Genomic DNA, 24,148 nt, shown 5'->3' with positions numbered 1-24,148 from the left:
AGAGGAGCATTATCAAAAGTCACTGATGTGATTGTGTTGCATATATCTAAGTCTTGTTGTCAGAACTAATGTTAAACTCATACTTCCATTATCCTCCCTAGTACAAGTATGTCAAACATAGTGTAGTACAAACCTATGCCAAACCATCTTTCTCTACACAGAGAACACTATTTTTCCTTAATGGAACAGGCCAAGGCTGTCAATGTGAACAGTGTGCCAGTCATTGGCATTAGGTGAGGATATCATCTAAATTGTATCAGTACTTACCAGATGAAAATTGGTTTTACATTGAGGGTAGTGAAACAGTAGAACAGATTGACCAGAGAAGGGGAGGATGCTCCACCTCTGAAAACATTCAAGGTCAGGTTGGACAGGGCTCTGAGCAACCTGATGTAGTTGAAGATCTTCCTGTTCATTGCAGGAAAGTTAGTCTAGATAACCCTTGAAAGTCACTTCCAACCCAAACTATTCTATGATTCTATGATAAAAACTGAAAAATGGCTCTTGCTGAAAACATTTCATTTCTACCAGGTAGTAAGTACTAATCGAGAAGGCGCATGCTACTGTTTGTGCATTCAACTATTTAAAACCCCAGAATACAAGTGGCAACCTCTTGCACCACAGTCTTTTTTCCCCACCTCCCAGCTCTGCAATGTCTAACAAGGTTGTGTGCCAGCAATCCTATAAGTGTAGGGAAGTATATCACTGTGAGTCAGTGCCTCTTGCTTTCAACAAAGCACACAAAAGTTTACTTGGTGACCCTTTATTAATAATTGCATTAATTACCTAGAGCAGAACCAATATATTAATCTTAGCTAAATGTGGTTCTTTAGAGTTAAAAGTATGTGCATTTATCTTACCTAACAGTGTGTATATGAAGTGCTTGCTCCATAAAAAATTACTTTCTATGGTGCATCAATTTAACTACATCAGCTACACATTGCCCACCAAATGTCACCTCTTAGACTGCCAGTGACATGCATATCCTTGGGCAGATTTAAATAGCTTCCTTTATTTTAATTAACCTGTCAGAGAAAGCTTCTTCATTTCCAACACTTAAAATTAAGCTTGGCCTAAAGTCTAAATTTAGCCCTGCAGCCATGATAGATTTGAAGACCAGTCCCTTTCACAAGGGTTTTTAAATGTTCTCACAGCTGCAAACATAAGAGGAAATGCAGACTAAAAAGTAGCAGATCTGAATAAGAAGCTTCCAGTTTACATTGTTGCTTTTCAGATTATAACTGCTCCTAGCCTATTTCCTTTAAAACGTCTTCCAAGCCAGAATTACCAAGTGGTAAACTTATGTATTCTGCATCTTTTTAAAATAAAACTCTTCTGAGCAATGGTAGTGATGAGAAAAAATTTACTAGGCTAAAAGATTGAAATATGTCTCTAAATAAAGTACGTCTAAATCACTCTGCTGTTACAATTGACACATTTGAACTTCATCTTTTATGAATATCAATTAAATTTCTGTTTGAAGCTGATGTTTTGAGACTGGAAAACCATTGCAGAAGAATTTGAGCTAGGAAGGATTATTTAATGTAAGGGACTGTGCAATTAAGTTGTTTGCAGTAAGAACTCATTTAACCAGAGGCCTATTTAAATTCCTTGTTGCTGTTATAAAAAAGAGTGATGCAATTCAGTTGCCTGGACAGCTCAGATAAGATCAATTTTGTCTAACTGCCTAAAAGAAGTTAACTGTTTTGTTTAACCTAATGACCTAGGTTCTTTGTGTCAGTTGACAGACACCTCCAAGGGACCCTTCATTGTATTTTGAAATGGGATTAATAATCTTTTGGAACAGAGGGCTGGTTTTCATCAGATGTTTAGCTTTTAAACTGTTAAATTACATAAGAATAATTCCATCCTAAATTTAAAACAAAATCTGGTTTTGGTGCAAACCACTGGTTTTAAATTTGAATTTGCCTTTTTTAGAAATGGTGTTTGCAACACTCATACAAATGAATATGACTTATACTAATGAACCACCATAAATTCTTTTAAAGTAGTTCCCATAGTTGCAGAAAAGTCAGAATTAAAACAGTAATTTTGAATAGTGTGAATTGTGTCATTCATTTCAATGGACAAATCATTTTGGTAGATCTGTGCTGAAACATCAAGCTGTTGCTATAGATATCAGCCCTTCTTAGTGTTCCATGTCTGACTCTTTTAGAGAAAAGCTCAGCTAATAACTTTAGTCTGCATTTCAAACAGCCTAAGTGTTCTGTTTCTCATCTAGCTGCCACATTTCCCAGCCATTCTGACTGCTTGACTAAATTTTGTATAAGTAAAGAATACCCAGGTCCTAACAACGTGGTAGCCTTATAAATTGCATTAATTTTACACTTGACTTTTCTGTAGGGTATCTGACTCTTTATTTAGTAAGATAAAATAATATATTTCATTAAGGAGCTGCAGAATTCAAGGCTTGAGAATATACTAGGTTTTAACAGGCTTATACAATCGATTTGTAACTATTTAATTGAAAAAAAATTAGTCTAATCACTTTTAGCACATGAGTTATGTTCAGCCTGTAAACTCCTTATTATTCATATGCAGAGGGATGTGTCCAATTATTAAGACCCCAAGGATTTGATTGAAGAAATAATCTGCATTTCTAAAGAAAAAATAAGCAGTAGGGTATTTAATTCTTAACAGAAATGTTGTGATGCATGTCAAAGCATCACTAACTCTTAGTTTGAAAAACAGTATCTGCTACTTGCTTGTCCATTGGCTGGTTCACTGCTATATCTGTACTGTACAGTCTTGATCTAATAATTGCTTATTATGCAGTTGTTTATCTGCTCATTTGAAACATCCTGAAATTCAGTCTAGCTCAGCAAATTGCTGTGCTTAAGGCATTTTTACATTCTAGAAAATTATAATATCCCCAGAAGGCAAAGAATTAATAATAAAAATCCTCTTTTGTAAAAGATTATCATTGCAGAGCAAATGGAGCAGATCTTCCCTATCTTAGCACATTTAATATTCTCATTTTTTTCTATGAAAGTTTGATGGAAAGACTATGTGGGGATCACTGTTTTATTAACTTGTTAAAAGACAAATTTACTGAACCAGTGCAGCATATTGATTTCAGTGTCAGCTATATGGAAAAGAAGCAATAGTAATGGATGACTTCTAGACATTTCCATATGGAAGTTAGCTCATTCTTTAGATATTTTGTGATCTTGATTTGTCTGTTTAAGCTGGAACTAAAGAGTTAATGATTCAGATTACAAGGATGCTTTCTTGTTTGTTACTTAGAAGTTTTTCCTACCTTCCAAATGATTTATTCCTAGTATGCCCACCCTTATGGAATACTTTGCAAAGGATCCACAGTTTGTCTCATTCTATTGGAAACAGTATTCTGGTGAGTAGATTTTTGGTTTGATAGGCAACAAACAGAAATTAGAACATGCAGCACATTTTCATCAGTTCTCAAATACTATTCAACCAATTAACCATGCATCCATATCTGGAGTGAGGGAGCTTAATCTAGCTCTTAAAATCCATCACATAATACAGATGACTTGAACTAATTTCCTTTATAATTGCCAACATGCAAAAGTAAATGTCATAGCTAAGATATTTAAAGAGAAGGAAAAAGGTAACCATCAAATGAAGCTGAGATGCAATCCTCTAGATACTTTCCTCAAAGTTTTCAAGTTCACAGGCATACCTGTCTTCCACGTTTTATTTTTCACTTTATATTTTGAGGGAAAAAAAAATCTTGCTGCTTAATCTAGGACTTCAATGCTGATTTCATTTCATTATTCATTTTCACATTGCACCATTCAAGCATCAAGCAAAAAACCAAAAATCTCAGAGAGTATGCAGGCATCTGTGTTTCTTCACCCTATAAAATGAGTGATTCATGTAGGCAAGGGCTGAAATCATAGCAACACAACTCAGAAATTAATCTTCATATATCTGCCCTTTTACCATATTTTTCTAAAACAAAAATGTTTGTAAGTTCCTTTCTCAGCTGTCTATGTTGTGTCTCTTAGAGGTCACAAGCCTTTCTACAAAGAAATCTTAAAAATCTAGACAAAGAATCTTTTTATTAGCAATAGTAAGACTACAAGGTAAGTGGTTTATGGGAATTAATTATTGGGCCAAGCCATCAGAAATATCTTCTGGATGTTTTTATCAAGCCTTGCCTAAGAATCTGTACAACAGATAGTTTAAATTTTTATTCTGAGTTTCAAAAATATGAGTAATTATAGAAATAGAAAGATGGAAATTAAAATAGAAATGCATATGGCATTTCCAAGTATGTAAAATTTACTTCTGAAATAAATTTAGAACACTATTTATTATTTTTACGTAAGCTATCAGCAAAGGGGTTTTAGAAGCAACAGACTTATATGTTCTTGTGGATATACAGGATATACAGTGACCTACTTTGTAGAGATGGACAGAACTGTGTCTGTAAAAATATTTAAAGTGGGTCTCTCTAATGTGAAACATAATTTTAAAGAGTCTTACTGAAGCAGCATCTTTTACATAAGCTCTTAGATATACTAAAGCAGTAACAATTATTCATCAAGAGATCTCAAACCATTTCACAAAGACAGGAAAGTACTTTTTTTATTCTACAAAATGGAAGTATGAAATCTGGAGTTTTATTTTACGAAGGATCAAATATTCCAGTTGCTTAGAAACACAAAAATGAGACAGAAAGGTCCTGCCTTACAGTTAAGGAGCATGTCTATATACCACTGAAGCTTTTGCAAAATTAAATGGAGCAGAGCTCTTTACATGTCCATGAAGTAAAATAAATTTCCCAGGGTCTTCCAGCAGCTCAATGGCAGCATTGGCAATGGCATTCCTGCCCTTTGGATCTTTATGAGGGGCCCTTTCCCCTTGACCATCCCTTCATCAATGCATTGAGTGAAATGTGAAACCGTTGTTTTACCTTTATCAACATGGGAGTAACAGGCAAGAACTGAATATGACGAGGTGGCTCATCTGAGGAACTTTGACAAGATGTGCAGAACACAAGTGAGCCAGAAGCACTTTATGACACATTCAGAACCTGAATTACAGTTTTAGTAATCATCAGTTCCTTTTCTCCCCTGTCATTTCTTTATTTAATATATTGCATGCAAGAGACTTACCGTGCAAGTTTTATAAGCTTGCAATAAAAATATAACAACTGTTGTATTAAATTATTTAAGCTGTAAACCATTGTAAAAAGCAGAAAAAGTTATATCGATGTGGAGACAGAAAAAATTATTGTGATGGAGTATAAAATATATTGTGCTGATTACTATAGATTTTTTTGCCCAGTTTAGCATATTGTAAATCCTTGGTTGGCCTTAAGAATGAAACTGCATGTAGATTTTTGTAAAAAATTGTGGCAAATGGTTTAAGAAAAATTAATCTAAAATCAGATTTATAATTTTTAAAAATCATCAAAAATGTGACAGCAGACAAAAAATATGTAAGAGGTCAAAAAGAGAGAATTGTGGCAAAGCAAAGGATCGGTGTATTTAAAACTTCCAGATTTCCCCTGAGGGAAAGCTAGGATTTTGAAGGAAATGGATAACCAAGTTTTTATTTTAAGCAAGTAGAATAGTATTTTATTCTTTAGTGCTATGCTTTGCTAAAGAAATGTACCAATAACTTTGAATCTGGCATTTAAAAGTGCCAGATTTACCAAAATTAGTAACTACAAAGGGAAGCAAATATATTTAGAATGAAGTTCTGACTATAAATTATAATAACCATTTAATTTGTCCTTATTCTGCTTCTTTACTCCTGGTAAGTCAAAAATGAAACTGATTAAATGATGGTGATTAATAATCATAGTACTCATCCTCTTCCTTTAGCATTTTCCTGTTTCACCTTTTGATCTTACCAAATTTTTTGGGACTTTTAATGACCTCAGGTGTTCTTATAGCAGGCTGCCAATGAGTTTTCTTTGCCCTGCAAAATGATTTGGCAGAAATTCAGTAAATCAGAGCATATTTTGTTTTGCCTTCTTTTCTACCAAAATGGGCTTTCTGCAAAAGAGAAAAGAGAGTGATGTCCTCATTCTTGTGAATCTTCCTTGCAGTGGTGTAATTGAAAAATCACCTTGCAAGAGAAATGTTTTAAAAAGAAAAGCCAACTCATTCAGCTAATGTAGAGTAGGAAATACTTGTAAGACCACTCAAGTGATGATGTTCCAGGCATGAAATTCCCTAAGAAATTAAGACCCAAGGCATAAAGTATCAGTGTTGACCAAAGAGAGGGCTGTGTGGGCCTCTTAGCTTTACTTTAAAACTGACATCTTTTCTTAAAGAAATTTTGTCTCTCTACCTGTACTTCAAAAACAGATCTCATGCTGTTTAAAGATCACATCTTAAAACAGAACGAAGCACGAGGATAAATTATGTTCTCACTGTGCCTGAGAGGTTGGGCTTCTGTTGGTAGAAAAGATAAAGGTCGCCCTTCCATCACTTGCACTTCATGTTTCTTAAAAGTGGTTAAAGCACCACATGCATTTTTCTTCTGAACATTTTCAATTTCATTAATCCAGTATCTCTTTGAGCTAACATAGTTCTTAATGGAAATGTAGCTTAAGGCTCCAGAAGCAGAAATGGCTGTCAAAAGAACCAGTGATCCAGCAGAGGAGCTGTCAATGCTGCTGACTAACTGGTCACCTATGGGTCCTGACCCACCTGACAGATCTAGGAGCTGATCCACCTGGGTGAACCTGAAATTTCTAAGCACTAGACCAGATCTGGGCAGCTTTTCCATTTACTGCTGGGCTATGCTGTGTACTTTACCTGTCACACAAAATATAAGAGTTACACTGCAGTTTGCGTAATCCCAAAAGGCATTCTACGTAAGTTTTTGTGTTGGTTTTTTTTTTTTTAAGATGTTTGAGACCATGTATTTTGGTGAATACAATCGTCTTTTTTTAAAATATATATATTTGTGTGATAATTTATTGTCATTGTAGACTTTCATGATACACTGTGGTATAAAATATATAACAACGCTTAGTAAGAAATCCTAATACAGTTAGATGTATAGCCTTATGACAGATACAATAGACTATTTTGTCACAAAGTCCACAGGAAACTTTCAAACGACCTGTAAACAACTCCCCCTACTCATGGTGGAAGAGCAGAGGCCTCCAAGCAGTGAATCTGTTTAGCAACAGAGCAGGTGGAACATGTTCAGCACTGCTCTTCTGGGACTGTGATTTCAATTTCCAGAGATCCAAGAGCAGCCCAAGCAAAAGGATGATTCAGTTCTTTGCCACTGTACTGGTGTTTGTGTATCCTCACTGTGGTATGCTCTCAAGAGAAGGGCCCTGTGCTGGGTCAGTATTTGGGGTCAGTTGTTGGCTTTTCTACAAATTACCTCAACAAATAATATAATTCTTCCACTGTTTTCTATGGCTCAGTTTCCTACCTGTCCTATGTTCCTTTTTCAGCTTGCAGGTTTTTCGTGTCAATGGTAAACTCTTGGTGGTAGAGTTTGTCTGTTATTTAGCGTTTATTTCGTGCCTAACGTAAGTCTTACTGAAGGCTTTTCTAAATTATGCTATTAATAACTTCGAGTTAGAGCAAAAATGACTTGCAGCTCAGATCACTATGTGGCCAAGTTACAGACCCTTTTTCTTTCATTTAGCTGTTGGCTGACACAGCCGAATGACTCTCCCAAGCCTCCTGTTCCCAATTCCGTAACAAACGATGAGCTCATATTACACAGGAAGCGCTAGCACCGAGATTTATTTGTCATCCTTGGAGGCCAGGAGAAGGAACAAAAGACTTTCATCTCTCTCTTTTTGTTCCTTGGCTATAGAGAGTAAGAGGGTACCGATATCTTGGGTCACTGCCATACAGGATAAAAATCCAATTAATGTAAATCTGCCAGATCAAGGGGAACTAAGTAGTGGGGCTATCAAGAGCCCACAAATTTCTGGGTGGATCATCAGCAACCTCTGGCAGCACAATTTCCCCATTAAAACAGAAGCTGGGTTTTGTTCCACCTCTAAATACTGACCTACCCTTTTTTTAAGCTTGCTCTGGCTAATTTTGCATAAGTTGTCAGTTGCAGCAGTAATGAAATTTTAGTCATTTGTTGACTCACTCAGCACAAAAGGCAGTGAATGCCATGACCACTCTGTTACATATTCCAGGCAGCTTTCATTAAACTGCTGTGAAGCCAGACAATATGGATCAATATGAATGAGCTTCATTGACTTAATAATGTATTTAACATGTTCAGTGCACTTTTATCTGTTTCTGTTAGAATACACTGTTTACATTAGGGCAGGAGATTGATTTAAATTTTCAGAGTTCTTTTCAATGGTAAACGTTAGAAATAACTGCATTAGTTTGCACATGGTACTATATATAAATATACAATCTACCATGCAATCTCCTCAGCAGGTGTAAATTAGCATAGGTACCATTTATAGTTGTTGAGAATCTGGCCTAGAAACTGAAAACAATTATTCCATCAGTATTATTTTAAATGATCACAGCTTAACTTGACATAAAGCAAGTATCACATAATTTTCTCTGTACCCAATCAAAAGATGCTTACCACAACCTCTATTAGAAAGCTTTTTTATTATTTATAGACTAAATTCTCCTACCAGCAGATGTATGTGGTGTCCTCTAATTATATAAACATCTCTTTGTGGTCCAGCCTTTTGGATGCACTGTGTCCAGTCAGGTATTTCTTTAACCCACTGGCTCTGAAGACTATTTAGCAGACTTCAATAAACGAACAAATGTGGAAGCTGTACCAAACATATCACTCGGGGATGTCAAAGCACTTAACAAACATTGTTACAACTTAGTCCATGTGTAACCACTGAAGGACATATTTGCTTCAGTATGTCTCATGACAGCTTCTTAAAAAATATACTTAAGTGAATTTAACACTTGTGAAAGGTGCCAGATTGACAGGCCCTGGAGATAAAAGTTCTTGCATTACCAGCAGGCACAGCCGGGCTTCCCACACACGCTGCCCCACCAGTGTCCTCAGCCCTACCTGAAGGGCACAGCTACCAACTGTCCCACAGCTTGCAAATCTGCCCATCTCATGCTCCTGGACTATGGGCCAAGAGTCAGTAGCTGTAATTTGACCTAAGGGTGAAAATCCAAGTTCCGTAGTTACTGCACAGGTGCTGTTGCAGTTGATCATTTTCACACCAAGTTTTCAACTAATCTGGGGAAAAAAAAGATGAAGTACATGTTTATCTGATTTAGAGTACAACAAAAACATGTGTGTGAGCCTCTAGTGAATCCTGTGGTTCTATCTGCCCACATAGGCACATTCAGGTGAGACTGTATGGGTGAACAAGTACATACACATACTGTGAAGCACATTCGAAAATGCCTCCTGAAAAATGGGTCCTTACTGCTCTCTGTGTTTGTAATAATCTGTGTCCATTCATAACTCATCCCCGCTTGGTGTCATTACAGCCCATCCTCCCCAGAGATTCTGGACACAGCTGGCATACAAATTCAATAACCATCCACCCCATAAAGAGACTGGATGATTACAGGGTTGAAGGATAGCACACAGGGAAAACAGGCTCGTGATCTTTGCACTCTGTCATGGTTTTAGAAAAAGCACAAGTTCTTCTCTGAGTGATTGTACTTGGAAAGTTCAGTCCTCCGTTTTCTTTGAAATTATATTTACTCCTCACTGTGAGTATTGGAAGGGCATGCTTAAAGTGTTTCTTTATTTAGTGCAGAAGGCTAATGACATTTTAAACAAAAGTGCACATTTATAACCTTGTATAGGCCGATTCTCAGTCTGTATACAGGACATGACTAAAAACAGAACACTGGAAAACACACAGCAATGAGTTTTCATGTTCTGCTATTTTCTAAGCTGTAGCCAGCAGCTTGAAAGAATTGTTATGGAAGCCAAATCTTAATTTTTTCTATTGAGAAACAGCCCTAACTAATACATGGAGGAGCTCAGCAACATTTGTTTGTCTTTAAAGAGTCACATTTATTTCTGCAACTTGCTGTTGATGTGCATGATAACATAACTAATTGGACTGGTACTGTGTGCAGGTTGGAAGGTAACTACAAAAGTTGGGTGGCTTATAGCTGTTTCAGGGATGCCATTTTGGCCTGAAATTGTAATTGTTGTAAATATTAATCTATTTTATAATTATCATTGCCTTATTTCCTTTTCTTCTCAGCATTTCTAGTGTATCTGTCACACTACAACTTTAGGAAGCATCCCTACCAGCCTTAGTCAATACTAGGATGAAGTTTAGGTTTCAAAATCTGGGAGAAAGTTCACAAAAGAATGTATGCTTGCAAGAGGTTTTAAGATGGAAGTTTCCATGAATTCTGCTTGAAAATGTTGCCTCACCCAGACTCAGTTTTCCTGTGCAGGCTGTCTACTATAAAAAAAAAGACCATTTTAGGTCATCTTCTCTCTCACAAATTTGGGTGCTTATGCACTGGTTTAGTGTTTTATTCAACCTAGTTTCAAATACTCAATGTACCTGAGTACATTGGGCTGGCTTTTTTTATTTTTGGTCTGCTTGTATGTGTATAGTACCCCAATGGCATTTTCTTTTCATTCATTTTATTCAGTTCCTAATTTTACCTATATCATGTTATAAATTTCACTTGTACCTGCTACTTTTTACCTGCCAGTACTATTAAGTCTTTCTTCATCAACTACCTTTTTAATATTTTTGACCTAGTAGCTGGCCTTTTGCTTTCAGAAAGACAAAAGGCTTTTCTGCTAATGAGAGAGGAGGAGGACAACACCAGCAACCTTCTCCTACAGAATGACAATGCTCCACTCCCAGAAAGATGCAGAGGAAGAGAAAAAGTTGATTATCAGTTTTTTCTAAGTATACTTGGGCACCACTGCAAACACTATTTAGAAGTAAAGGCTTCCTAAAGTTTACCTACCCCCTTCTGAAGCTCTTTCTCAGTTCTTTGGTTGAAAAGTCATTATAGATATGAAGTATTGCTTTAATTTTGATTTTAAAAGGCTAGAAAGTAGAATTCCTTATTAGGGAATGATAGGAGAGAGTTTCTTTCAGGACTGAGTTAAACAGAAGCCTTCAGAAGAATAGAAAAAGGTTGGTTCATTCCCATCTTCATGTAAATTGAATTACAGGGTTTAGTAAGTGAAACAGATCATAAGATAAACCCCGCAGAGGCCAGGAAGCACTAATTAACGCCCACAGTGAGTAACTTTTCTGAAATTGGTCTTTAATCAAACTTTGCTCTGAAAACAAAACAAGATACTGTGGCAGCTTGATAAAAGAGACACATCACCAAGGCTGACAGGCCCACAATCAAACCAATACTAAAAATAACTGTTTTGTCTACTAATTTTCTTTCAGATGCTAAAAAAATGCATGAGCTACAGTCTAAAAAGACTTGTACAGTTACTCAGCCAAGTGACTCAGCTCTAGAAAAGTGAGGGTCCTGTAAATTTTAATGCCCTCCCTGATTATGAGTGAGCCCTTTTTCTTTCCCACACCTTCCTGTTGAAACAGAGGAACAGCAAAAAGGATTGTGTGGCTGGGCAAGGAAGAGGCAGAATCTGGGTTCCTTCAGAGTTGATCATTTTACACCAGCTGTCCCTCTCCTCTTGCTGCTGGTGGTGCAGAGTTCAGGCATCCTGACTACTTACTTGTGTGGTCTAAGATAAACAAATCTCTCCTTTTTCTGGTATCTCCCATGAACAGTAGGGTCCACGACTGCTGCCCTTTGTGCTCACAACTTCTCCTCACTAAATTTGAGAGCAGGAGTTACCAGTATGGCATGCAGGGAAACACAGCTCATTTTCCTCATTTCTTTTCATCTGCTCAGCTGTAAGAAGAGTTACAACAACTACTACAGAGTTGCTACAACTCCTACAAGAGTTGCTACAACTCCTGTAGGTACCCATCAAGCCTAGAGCAACTTGCATTTTCACTGTTGCCTGCTTTAAAACATTGCTAGAACTTTTAGGTTTGGGATAGATTTCAAAGGGACAAGTCCACTGCACAAACAGGACTAGCAGTGAAATGTAACAGAGCACTAGCATTCTCTTTATAGCAGGTTTTTCTCTTGGCACAAAAAAAGATATGAACCTGTCAAGCAGGTCCATAGGAGGGCCACAAAAATGGTCAGAGGCGTGGAACATCTCTCTCCAGTGAGGAAAGACTGAAATAGTTGGGGTTAATTAGCCTGTAGAAGGCTCTTGGGAGATTGTTTATTAGCCTTTCAATATGTACAGGGAGCTTATTAGAAAGATGGGAGAGACTTTTTAATAGGGCTTGTAGTGACAGTGTACCCCTCATCTAAGGGGTAATGGTTTTAAACTAAAAGAGGGTAGATTCAGACTAGATAGGAGGAAGAAGTTTTTTACAATGAGGGCAGTGAGACACTGGAACAGGTTGCCCAGAGAGGTGTTTGATGTCTTATGCCTGGAAGCTTTTCAGGTCAGGTTGAATGAGGCTCTGAACCACCTGGTCTGGTTGAAGATGGCTGTGCTTATTGCAGGGGAGGGGGGTGGACTAGATGAGCTTTAAAGGTCCCTTCTAACTCAAACTATTTAATGATTCCATTATTCCTCTTGGTGAATGCTTTGCTGGGTGAAATGTTGCCCTCTTTCTATGTCCCAACTGACAGAGTCCTATCAGTCTGGACCCTAATTACCATATCCTTCACAAAAGAGGTTGCAATCATGTAAAATGGTACTCCAGTATTATGAACAAGTGAAAGAGGATGGCTAACACTGGCCTTGGTGCTTTCAGTATAGGCTGTATTTCCATGTTAGGTGGTTACTTGAAAAAGGTATTTTCATTAATACAACTAAAAGTAGTTTAGTGGGAGAAGAAAGAAGTCTGTTGGTATAGATTAGTCCATGTGAGGAATTCTTGGAGATAGGTTTTTATGAAAAAATTGTTTGCAAATACAGATGTGCAGATATGGCTGCTTTGGCAACTGATCAGGCATATGACTTGAGTTCCAAACACAACTACCATTCCCTCTATAATTTGTTTTATAGTCACAGTTCCAAGGACTGCCAAAGGAAATCACAGGTTTGAAATGGTTTCACAGCCTTATCCAAACTCCTACTGGTCATTTGTCTTATATATCATGGCTATAACAGACATCCCCTGCAATTCAAAGCAACTGCTTAACTTGTATTCACATAAATATCCTAGCCTAGAGTGACTGAATTGCATCATCAGTATTCCATGAAGGAGCTTACATGAGTTTTGAAAAACCAGTCCCTTAAAAGTACAGTGACCAACAGGAAATAATATCATCAAGAATAGCAACAAAAAGCATAAGGCACCACTTAAAAATTCAAGTGTTGGACTGTGAAAAACACCCATATTGTGATTTAAAATCTTTACAGCTGCAGAAAAAAAAATCAGCACAAAATGATATTTTTCCGGGTGACTCCCTTTTATATTCCAGTATTATATTCTTGTTTACTGGGTTTGATTTTATTTTGGATAGAAAGGCATTAATTGCAATGATGCAAACAAACTATGCAGGTTTTTTCTCCCAAATCTTATATGCCGCTACATCATTTTATATTAAGAAAAATATGTGAAAAACCTTGGACTGAAAAAACAGACAATATTTTAAAGCACCGCTTCTGTTCTTGCTGTGGTTGGACACCACAAAGATAATCAGATGGATGTTTAAAAAAGGGAGGGGCATCTCCAGTTCCTCGTGTTTCACTTTTTCATTGCACTCCCTGATCATTTAAGGCAGAGGCTTGTTCCAGACAGCTTTAATTAAACTATGCTGTGAAACTGAATATAGATCAATGGAAATGATCCATAACAAGCTAATCGTGTATTTAACAGTGTTCAGTCCAGTTCAATCACCTTCTAACATTTCTGTGGCTTTACATTCATGTGGCAAAGCCCTGAATGTGTATATGTATTTTTAATCCATCTCATTAGTGACCATATGCTTTGGCTTCAAGGGAGACAAGAACTGTCTGCAATCTGCCAGGGATTTAGGGACATCAATAATTTGTGAATAGTCATGTTGGTACTGGTCGAAGGGTTAAGTGTTCTGCACACCAGGGGCAGATCTTTTGGGACTGGAACTCTTAGTCAACTGTTAGGAACCTGATCCCCTCTGAAGCATCATTTCAAAGTACATACTGCATGTCAGATCTCTGCAGCAGAAGCAATGGAGCCTTATTAGCTCAGGGATTTAAAACCTGCTCTAAGAAATGTAACAATATATTTTGGTTAAAAAGTGAAGGAAAGATAGTAGTAATATGAAAGTGATTTTTTATGTACTGGACTAAATGTGATCTTCGTTCTTGCTACCATTTTCCTTTTTGCACCATTTTCCTTTTTCATATGAACTATTAGATTACTACTCCCCTGCAGATATACAGTGAAGAGAGAGTATGGCAACAATAACAGGGACTTGATTTTGAAAAATGTAAGTGGATTCTGTGGCTTCATCTGATACTGCCTAAATCCAGCTGAGGCCAGTGACAGCAAAGAGGTAGAAATCACCTCCTAGTCTTTTGGAATGACCTTTCAGAAGCTCTCAGAGCACTGCTTTTTCTACCTAGTATGAAAATCACCTTTAAAAACAATAGATTACACTCCTAGTTCATGCCATGTTATATAGAAGGGCTCCTAAATCAGCATGAGAGATCATCAAATTATAGATTCCAGTATCCTGTCTTCACAAAGCAATGGCAGAAATAGATGGTAATGCCAGAAGACACTGAATAAATTTTGTTCATTTTTAAGTTTTAGTTATGTCCATATTCCTCAGCTTCACTCAAGTTAAAAAAAAAATAAATAAAAAATTCAATAGTAGTGCAGGAAGACACTTCATATGGAACCTGCTCCCTGAATTTCTGTGGATTATTTGGAAGAAGGGGGATCCATCTTGCACGATGAAGTTCACGTGCTTTGAGCAAATTTCATGTACTTACAATCATAAAATCATATGATGGTTTTGGCTGGAAGGGACCTTAAAGATCATCCAGTTCCAAACCCCGTACCTTGGGTAGGGACATGTTTCACTAGACCAGATTGCCCTGAGCTCCATCCAGCCTGGCCAGGAACACTTCCTGGGCTGGGGCAAATTCTCTGGGAAATCAGTTCCAGTGCCTCACCATTCAGTAAAGAATTTTCTCCTTATATCTAATCTAAACCTACTCTTTTCCAGTTAGAAGCCATTTCCCCCTTGTCCTATCACTACAGTCCCTCTCCATTTTTCTGGTAGGGTTCTTTTAGGTACTCTGGAAGGCCACAATAAGGTCACACTGAGGCCTTCTCTTCTCCAGGCTGAACAGCTCCAATTCTCTCAGCCTTTCCTCACAGGAGATGCTCTCCATCCCTCTGATCATCTTCAATGCCCTCCTCTGGACTCCCTCCAGCAGCTCCATGTCCTTCCTGTGCTGCACCCCAGAGCTGATGCAGCTCTGCAGTGGGGTCTCAGCAGAGCAGAGCAGAGGGGCAGAATCCCCTCCCTGGCCCTGCTGCCCACGCTGCTTTGCCTGCAGCCCAGGACACGTTTGGCTCTCTGGGCTGGGAGTGCCCCTGGCTGGCTCATGTCCAGCCTCTCAGCCAGCAGCACCCCCAGGTCCTTCTGGGCAGGGCTGCTCTGGGTCTGTGCATCCCCGGCCTGTGCTGATACTGGGGGTTGCCCCAATCCAGGTGCAGCACCTTGCACTTGGTCTTGTTAAAACTCAGAGATTCCCATGGGCCCACCTTGAGCTGTGCTGTAATGGCAGCAAGGACATAGATGTCAGGCAGTGTGGTGTCTTCCAACTCTTCCTGTTTACATGCTGCATGCATTGGTGTAAAGGCACCTCAGCTGGGCTGTCAGCTGTGTCAACTTCCTAAAGGAACACTCCTTAATTTCTTTGAGACATTTCCTTCATATTTCCCTGTTCACTTCTGTTACTCCAGGAGTCCCTGGGTGGCCTCCGTAAAACTGCATGTGTGCTGCAATGTGGCTAGCATAATTAGTGTGGACTCACAGGAAATGAAAGCATCCACAATGCACACCACTTGTTTGTTGCTTGATAATCAGCTGGTTTTGTTTGCACTTAAACATCTTGTATCAGGGCAGTTTAAATAACTGTCATCAATCATCTATAGCCACTATTAAACCTCCAGTAAATGCACTCACTGTAACCCTTTGTCCTTTACTTGTTTTTGTTTTTAAAATCAACTTTAATAAGTATGGCATACAACTGAGCAAGCATTCCCCATACATGATACAAAAGGAAGGACATTTTTGAAAATCTTTGTATTCAAAAAAAGAGTTACATATTTAGAAAACACTCATGGCCAAGGCTCTTATTTATCTAAAATCATATTTTGAGTGAGTAAAAAAATATAAATAGTGTCTTCATTAATTTCCCATCATTAAGAATATACAATTAGTATTGGAAGATTTAGAGTAACTTATTATAGCAGGTAAAAGATATAGCTGTATATTTTTTTAGTTGCTATAATGTCATATGTTGCCACAGATCTACTAATTGTGTGTTGTCTTCTGTGAGACCTTAAGAGTACAACTTTACTGTTTTAGAAGACCCAATCTCTGCCTTTTAGGGGAAGTTTGCATCAGCAGACTTTTATCCACAATTTTTAAGTGTATAAATATGCAGATCTCAGTTGCACTGCTTTCATATAAAACCAATTGATTTATACAGTACAGTATTTAGAGGTATATGTCCCAGACTTGTATCCACATTTCATTTATACATATAGGCACTGGCAATAGAAAAAGCACTGGTCTTTAGGGAAGGTAGCTCTCCTGGTTGGCAAGCAAGGCCACTAGGGTGCATTCAAATGTAAGTATTTATGGATATTTTGGCCACCTCAAACCCACCAAAGAATGGAGTCTATTTCCAGATAGCCCCACTTTAAAATTCTCCCTTTAAAAGGTATACCTGGACTTGTTTTCATAGCTTTTAGTACTGATTGACAGCTTTTAAGCCTGTGCATAAAATGCTAAAGTCTAAAACTGTATTGTCACAATTTTAATTGATGAAAAAAATAAATGCAATTTTAATAGGGTGGAACCTGTGATTTTGAGGTGGCTTGTCTTTACCCCTTCCACTTAAAGCCTGCTGAGTCAGCATAGCCATAAAGTTTTCTGAAGTCAAATTTTTCAAGAAAAATGTTAGTTGATAGTTAATTACCAGGTCACTGCTGAATATCTGTAATACAGAGAATGAGTTCCTTTTTGCACACCAGATGAAGAAGTCATTTGACCTTTGAGGTGACTGTTGATCTTTGGCTCTCCTTTGTCTGTCTTCACCTCCAATGTCAATGATGCTAATACAAAAGGAAGCCAGCAAAATTTCAGAAGACTGGTAATGTCTTTGCAATATTTTGCAGGCAGCATTGCCATTATTACATTAATTTGTACTACTCCTGCCAGATAAAAAGAGAGGAGTTTTGGCTTCAGTGAATACAATTGCAAAATTCCTGTTTTATCCTGAATGAGGTAACACTTTGACTGAACTGCCTATTCGCAGTTTCACAGGCAGTGACGCCAAAAAAAAAAAAGCTCTGACAGTCTGCAAGTTCTGCCCTCTTTACACCCTTTCTAGCCAAGATTGCTTAGTGTTATAAAGAATTGCCATAATCCCAGAAGCTGCTGACAGAAATACGTTATTGAAACAAGAACCTTTGCAGGCTATACCTTATCATTAGGAAAGTGTCTTTTGTGGGTCATTCAGAGGGTTTTCAGTAGTTTTCTTTAGGGTTCTGTGTGGCTTGATTTCTAGCATGTTCACTGAGGCTGAGCACAACCAAGAATGTCTTGATGCTAAGTTTAAATTTTCCATTCTTTACTTTTCTTCTGTATTCTAATTAGATCTTCTCAATTATTAATTCTGTTCCCGTAATGGATTTTTAAATTTGCAAACTTCTGCTACACATACCAGTCCCTTTAGAGCTTCTCGTAGCCAGATTCTGTATTTTAAGGAGTTTGAATCTTACTGTAATTCCAGATATTCAGTCATATATGTTGCCCTTCCTGGACTTGCTCCATTGTGTCTTCAAGATTAAAAAATGAAATGAAGTTCATAATGTTTTTTAAAATGGCCCACTTTAACTTCTTCTCTATTGATTGATGCCCCATAATGGGACTTGAGAGAAGAGTTTCATTTACAGACAACTATGTGCTGATCATCCAAATATCAAAAATGACAACTGAATTTCAGCTGGCCTTTTGGTATTTTTACTATTGCTCTACTTCAGTTCTCTGTATCTGTAATCAACAGACCACTCACTCACTCAAGGTTGAGAAATATGCATTTAACTGTTTTGCTGAATTCTGGCCTTAGGCAACATCTAAAATTAATCTCAAATTAGTCTAAAAGGAGGTGGGAGATTTTCCTTCTATATAAAGTAAAAAATTAATAGTTGTGTTTCACTTCCTTTTGTTAATTGCTACTCCACAATAATTTTCAGAAAAGTATTTATAAATCATTATTAAGAGATAGGACACAACAAGACAAGGGGGACTCATTTGTTGTTTTGTTTCTATTTTAGGACTGCAAGAATACCTTGAAAAGTATTTGGAAGAGAAGACCCCAGCTCTGATTTTAGTACCTGTGGTGGATTTACCTGACAAAGATGTTATTCATATAACATGCTGGTTAAGCTAGATTGAGTTGATATCAAAACACACATACATTCCATCTAGGACAGAACAAAGAAAAGAGCTGATACTAACTCCGTTGGATACTGTCATGAGGCAATATTGTTTGATTTAAGCAAAGCTGTATTACCTTGGTAATGATGCCTCATGATATGTGACAGAGTCAGGTTTGTATGAGGAATAAAGCTTTCTTTTAAAAATAATGTACTTTTTTCTGACTTGTTTTTAGATGTATGCAGGGTAAAGCAGGTGGCTTCTAGGAGATGCAGTTGGTGTGATCACATTAGTTCTTAGTTTGATATATTTAGGTCTGGTTACAATACCCCAGTTATAACTTTAGACCATTTGGATGGAGGTAATATTCTAGTTTCCTAGAATATTACCTGCAGTACCTTTCAATTCTATGTTGAATTTACTCACTTCAGGCCAACTCATGAAAACCTTATTTGTGGCCAGATTTTAATCATTTCCTAGCACTGGGGAAGCATTATTCAGAGTGGTGTTTAGGATGCACATTTTACTGAAACAAATAATGGAAATGATGGCCAGACAGTAGGATCTCCCACCTTGCTTTCTAATCCAGGAGTATTTTTGTATTTTGTATCTGGTAGACAGCTGTTATTAAAGAGCTACCAACATTCATGTAACTACCAGCTACCAGTATGCCCAGCTTTCAGAGACCCCAGGCTTCAATTTTCTCCAGAAAATCAGCAGGAGTTATACCACTCCTTTCACTAAAACAGGCTCAGACACACAGGTGAAGCACCTATCAATTTCATTACCACTGATATTTTACTCATTACATAAGGTCAGTATAGAAAAGAAAGCCTTTTGGACCTTGATTGAAGCAGTAATGCAGTGCAGAAAAATTTTGCTTTCAGACAAAAGCTACAGAATTAAATCTTCAAGAATGAGTATCAAACCTTTCCCTTGCCTGTATTCTGTATCTATATATTCCCACTGCTTTTCTTCCACAGTGTGAACACTGGAGCTAGGAGACCAGCACTCCAAGTTATCCTTCTCTGTCCTCAGCATATATCTGAGATACCTCCACAAAAGTTAACTGAATGGCAGGACATTCACATTGAGGTGACAATGAGGTGGACTTAGCACTCCAGTTTAATTTTCTTACCCACTATCAGAAATGCACTTGGCAGCACCTGATATAAAACAAGACACTTAAGATAAGAGGATCTTCCTCTGTTACAACGTCTACATGCCCAGCATACTATGCTGATCAGTACTTGAAATTAGAAACTGTTTAATGTTATTGTTGCTTACTATTGCTTCCAATAATATAGCAAAGATGCCATCTTCTTCAGTAAGAATTACTTTTTTCACAGATCTTTAAATGTTTTTGAAAGGGGCAAGTCAAAGAGTTTTTTATATAACAGTGTACAAAAAAAATGGTTGTATTAAATTTCTTAAGGAAAAAGGGATGAATCTGTTAACAATACATTAGTTGATTGGTATTCAGGATCATTTTTAGGTTAGACTTAAACACATTTGATCCTTTCCCACGATCAGAAAAGGACTTGTTAATACCTGGATGTGCCTGGTTTATTTGAATTCTACTTTTTTAGAAGGCTACATAATTTTCTCACTTCTCTGTGAAACTACCAGTATTTTATTTCTCTCAGTGTGGAGTGTCCATGGGCCAGAGACACAATGGACTGTAAGAGAAGAGGAGAAGATGTACCTTCAGAGATATAAGGATGAAGCTTATTTTTCCATTGATGCATATGGAAACCAAAGAGATGGCATAAGTTTCAGTAGCAGTCTTTTTTTTTCACCATGAGTTTAAAAAGATAGTGAAACATGTTGATCTTAGCTTTTGTACTGTACTGGATATTTTAAGGCGGCAGGATATTTGCTCCTAAAGAAAACAGCTTTTCCTGTAAGTCTTCCTACAAGATTCATGACTCCAACTAGCCTGCTTTTTTTCTCATTTAGAGCTGCTTTGAGAAATGGTAACAGAATGCTTTGGTCTGAAAAACAGTGTGATCTTTTGTTTTTCTCTCAACTGAAAGCAAAACCTTTTGCTTTTTTGAGAGAGAGAAATAGAACTTCAACAGGTTTAAATTGTGAATACATAAAAAAGAACAGTTTGCTGACTTTTTCTCCTAGAGAGACTTCAAACAGTTTCTGAGTGGTGTGAATGACTGAAACTATAAGCTCAGTCTACACTATTTTAAGTATGAAGAAGCCCATTTGTGCAACATTGATATGCAAAGTAGGTGAGTAAAGTGTGCCACGGAGAGGCCTAAAACTTTTATAATAGAAATAGCACAATTTATCTGCCTTAAGCTGCTGTACTTTCATCAGAGTTACTGGGTCCTACTATGAATGTTTCAGCAGAGCTCTTTTTGACTTTGTAACAATGCTGAAGACGTGAGGTGGGGAGATGGGTACAAACAACCACACACACAGACATACATGTGGTTTAGTGAAAAGAGAGAAAGACATCAATACTCAAAATTTATAGATACAAGTCTGGTTTTTGTGGTTTTTTATTGTGGGGTTTTGGTTTTTTTTTCACAGAAAGGTCAGTGGAGTGATTACCCCAGCAAGTTTTAATCTTGAGACTATAAATTCCCATATGTGCTAAGACACGAGTTTTGAGGACTTTGTATGTACACAATTTCTTATGCTTCTCTGATTATTACTAAGCCTGCAGGAAAATGTTTTGTATGCTTATTATGACACAAAATGTTGGCTTATTCCAGCACCCCTTATGTAATGGGTGGAAAAATGTCTTTAACAATGTAACCCAAAGTTTTAATTTTTCATTTCTCTGCTTAACAAGTGTTAGAATGTGTCCTGCAAATCTTCTCTGCTTCCTTTTTTTTTCAAAAAGTTATCCATGTCTTCTTATAGTTCCCTGTGTCCATAAAATTTTGTCTTCTGCCTCCTTTTAAAAGTCTCTGTATATAAATTTCTTTAATTGCTTGAAAGTATGGCCAAATGTCTCTGAAAGACCAAAACTGATTTAGTAACTTTGTGCTGTACTCATTTCAAAACCCAGTGATGGCAACAGTACTAGTGAGCCTTTACAATGCACATGGCTAAGCTGCTATAAAGGCACCAGAGCTGATCTTCCTAAATAGATTTTAAAATGACATTGAGATATTTTACAAAGAGGTTATTTAATTTTTTTTTCCCTGTGAGTTTTATAGTTAGGTAATTCAGGAGCTGATTTGTTACACCAGATAGCATGGGTGCATCTTTCCTCTTAGCCTTCAGAAGTGCAACGAGTACTGAAAGCAGAGTCTCCAGAGTATTGGAGAGGTAATCTGAAGGAGCTCTTCTCCTTCAAGGACATCCTGTTCAATCCATTATCTTCTGTCTGTGTGCAGAGCCTAGTCTATCAAAATACAGTGACTGAACAAAAATTTTATTTCAAATAAATGAGTGCATTGGTTTAAAAAAAGATTTCTACTGCATGGTGTAATAGTTCTATAAATGAACACTGAAAACCTAAAATACAGAAACTTTTCATGTGGCCAAGTTAAATCTTAGTTATTTCTTTCAGGAAGCTTTCCTGAAGCAAACCTAATTAGTTCTCTCAATTAAAGTAAAACTGTTCTGAGCTCTCTGAGTACTAACTGGCACTTATTATTTAAGTAACCTGCTTTTACTATTATAAATGTCTGGCAATGAGAATACATATTAAGAATACTTGACAATTTACTAATTTATGATCTTTTTACTTGTATTTTAATATTTCTGGCAAGCCAGCCTGTGTTGATGTATTAGACAAACATTCAAAATACAGACTTGAGATCTTGAAAGCTTCTTTTTTCAACTTTCATCAGAACACTGAATATTTTTGACCTATTTTAAATTTTAATTTTAAAAAACAGACTGGGTACCTGTGAATTGAACTCATATGTTACATGCAAGTGCCCTTTTACTGATGATTCACTGCTCACAATTTCTTGGATTTGACTTCTGTTGGATTAATTCATGACTAGGGTTTGCCTGTGATTTCCTGGTTTTATCATTTTTTAGAGCACTGCCTGCTTTTTCCCCTGCATTCCCAAACAGTCTGGTTGTTCTGAGGGTCTTGGCACAGGTTGTTATGTCACTGGCCATAGGTCTCCTTGCCATTACTCTGGCTCTCTATTTCACTTGGAATGTTTAAAAAACATTTGTTGGCTCATCCCCCATTTCCGATTATATGGCTGTTTTGTGACTGTATCAATCCTAAATTATTTCAAAATGTTGTTTGCATGATTTAACACGGTTGATGAGACTAACTGTCCACAGTACAACAGGACGCACTCAAAATAGATCCAATTTCACATTTGCTTTTCCCAGCTTTCAGAAACTCCTCTCTGAATTATAAAGATCCCTAGTTCAGATTAAAACAACAGTTCAGAACAAAAAGACAAGCTGAAATAAATGCCATTAACAAGTTGACAGCTGCCCTGATCTAGTAACCTGTTAGGGCACATGTTCAAGTCAGGAGGCAAAGTTCAGGACCAACTCCACCCCTTTCCTGGGAAAGTTTAAGCATATCCATGATATTTCTTGTGCCTTTATTTCCATATTTGTATGTTTTCTCACCCTTGTAAAGGTGTTAGCAAAGGGATGCTATGTTGTAGTCATACAACCTGCAATAACAAAAAGTTTAGACTGAGTGAGCAGCACACACGAGTGTGAAAGTAATGTTGTAGTGGGAACCAGAACGAATGTGATCACAGACAGAAATTTGCATGAGCACAATCTGGAAAGCTTTTCTCCCAGCACACTGCCTGCAGCAGTCTCAGATCACAGAAGTCTATATAATACATCTAGTAACATTAATGATACATTTTACAGCAGGATTCATCCCCTATGATCCTGAAGTGCTTTGCAGGTCTATCACATAAAATTTTCTTGGTCCATCACTGGGACAGTCACACATGTGCTGGGGGCCTCCCCTGCCCAGCATGAGTAGACAGGTCTCAGGTTATGCTGCTGGTAGAAGAGCTCCTCCACTCTCCACAGTCCCCATTTGCTTTGGCAGAAGAAGCAGTTTTCAACCTCAAAAGCATATCACCTGGCAGCCAGAGTTACTACTTTCTGTTACTCATAAGATTTGTTCTACTTTAGATTTTGCCATGATAGAGGGGGAAAATCTTTCTTCTGGTCTCTGTCTCTATTGTCTTTCTGCAACTCCTGCTACTGGCAGCTGTTGACAGTACTGTCTTACCATAACATCCTTCATACATCACATTATTGCCATACCCTCACTTCACAAGAAAGGTATCATTTGTCTGAGCTAGAACGTGGAGCCATTGCATTAGGGGTGCAAGCTCATGCAAGCTTTGCTTCCCCTTCACTGAGACCAATGGTTTTGTTGGTAGCTGCCTTGACATTAGTTAATTTTGTTGCTTATAAAAGACCAGAGGTCCAGAAGGAAGAAATACATTTCTCAGATGTTAGAGTTATCTCTTGCAACAAAGTTCAGTCCTACTCCCACACATACCCAACCGTTCTGCAGCAAGACCCAGATACATGCAAATGTAGAGCCTTTTGTAAGTGAACTG

General features: G+C 37.5%; 1 protein-coding gene across 1 annotated transcript in view; it reads left to right on the top strand.

Annotated features, from left to right (window-relative positions):
- The window catches only part of DPH6 (diphthamine biosynthesis 6), a 185,072-nt gene extending 166,224 nt beyond the window's left edge, over nt 1-18,848 (top strand). Inside the window, exon 15 of the mRNA XM_084207361.1 lies at nt 18,506-18,848. Within this exon, the coding sequence (XP_084063487.1) occupies nt 18,506-18,621 (116 nt within the window). The 3' untranslated portion in view covers nt 18,622-18,848. The remainder of the gene's footprint in view (nt 1-18,505) is intronic.
- The last annotated feature ends 5,300 nt before the right edge of the window (nt 18,849-24,148 follow it).

This window comes from Fringilla coelebs, assembly GCF_963513975.1.
Source record: "Fringilla coelebs genome assembly, chromosome: 6".
Lineage (NCBI taxonomy): Eukaryota > Metazoa > Chordata > Aves > Passeriformes > Fringillidae > Fringilla > Fringilla coelebs.
This window is presented reverse-complemented; position numbering and strand designations above follow the sequence as displayed.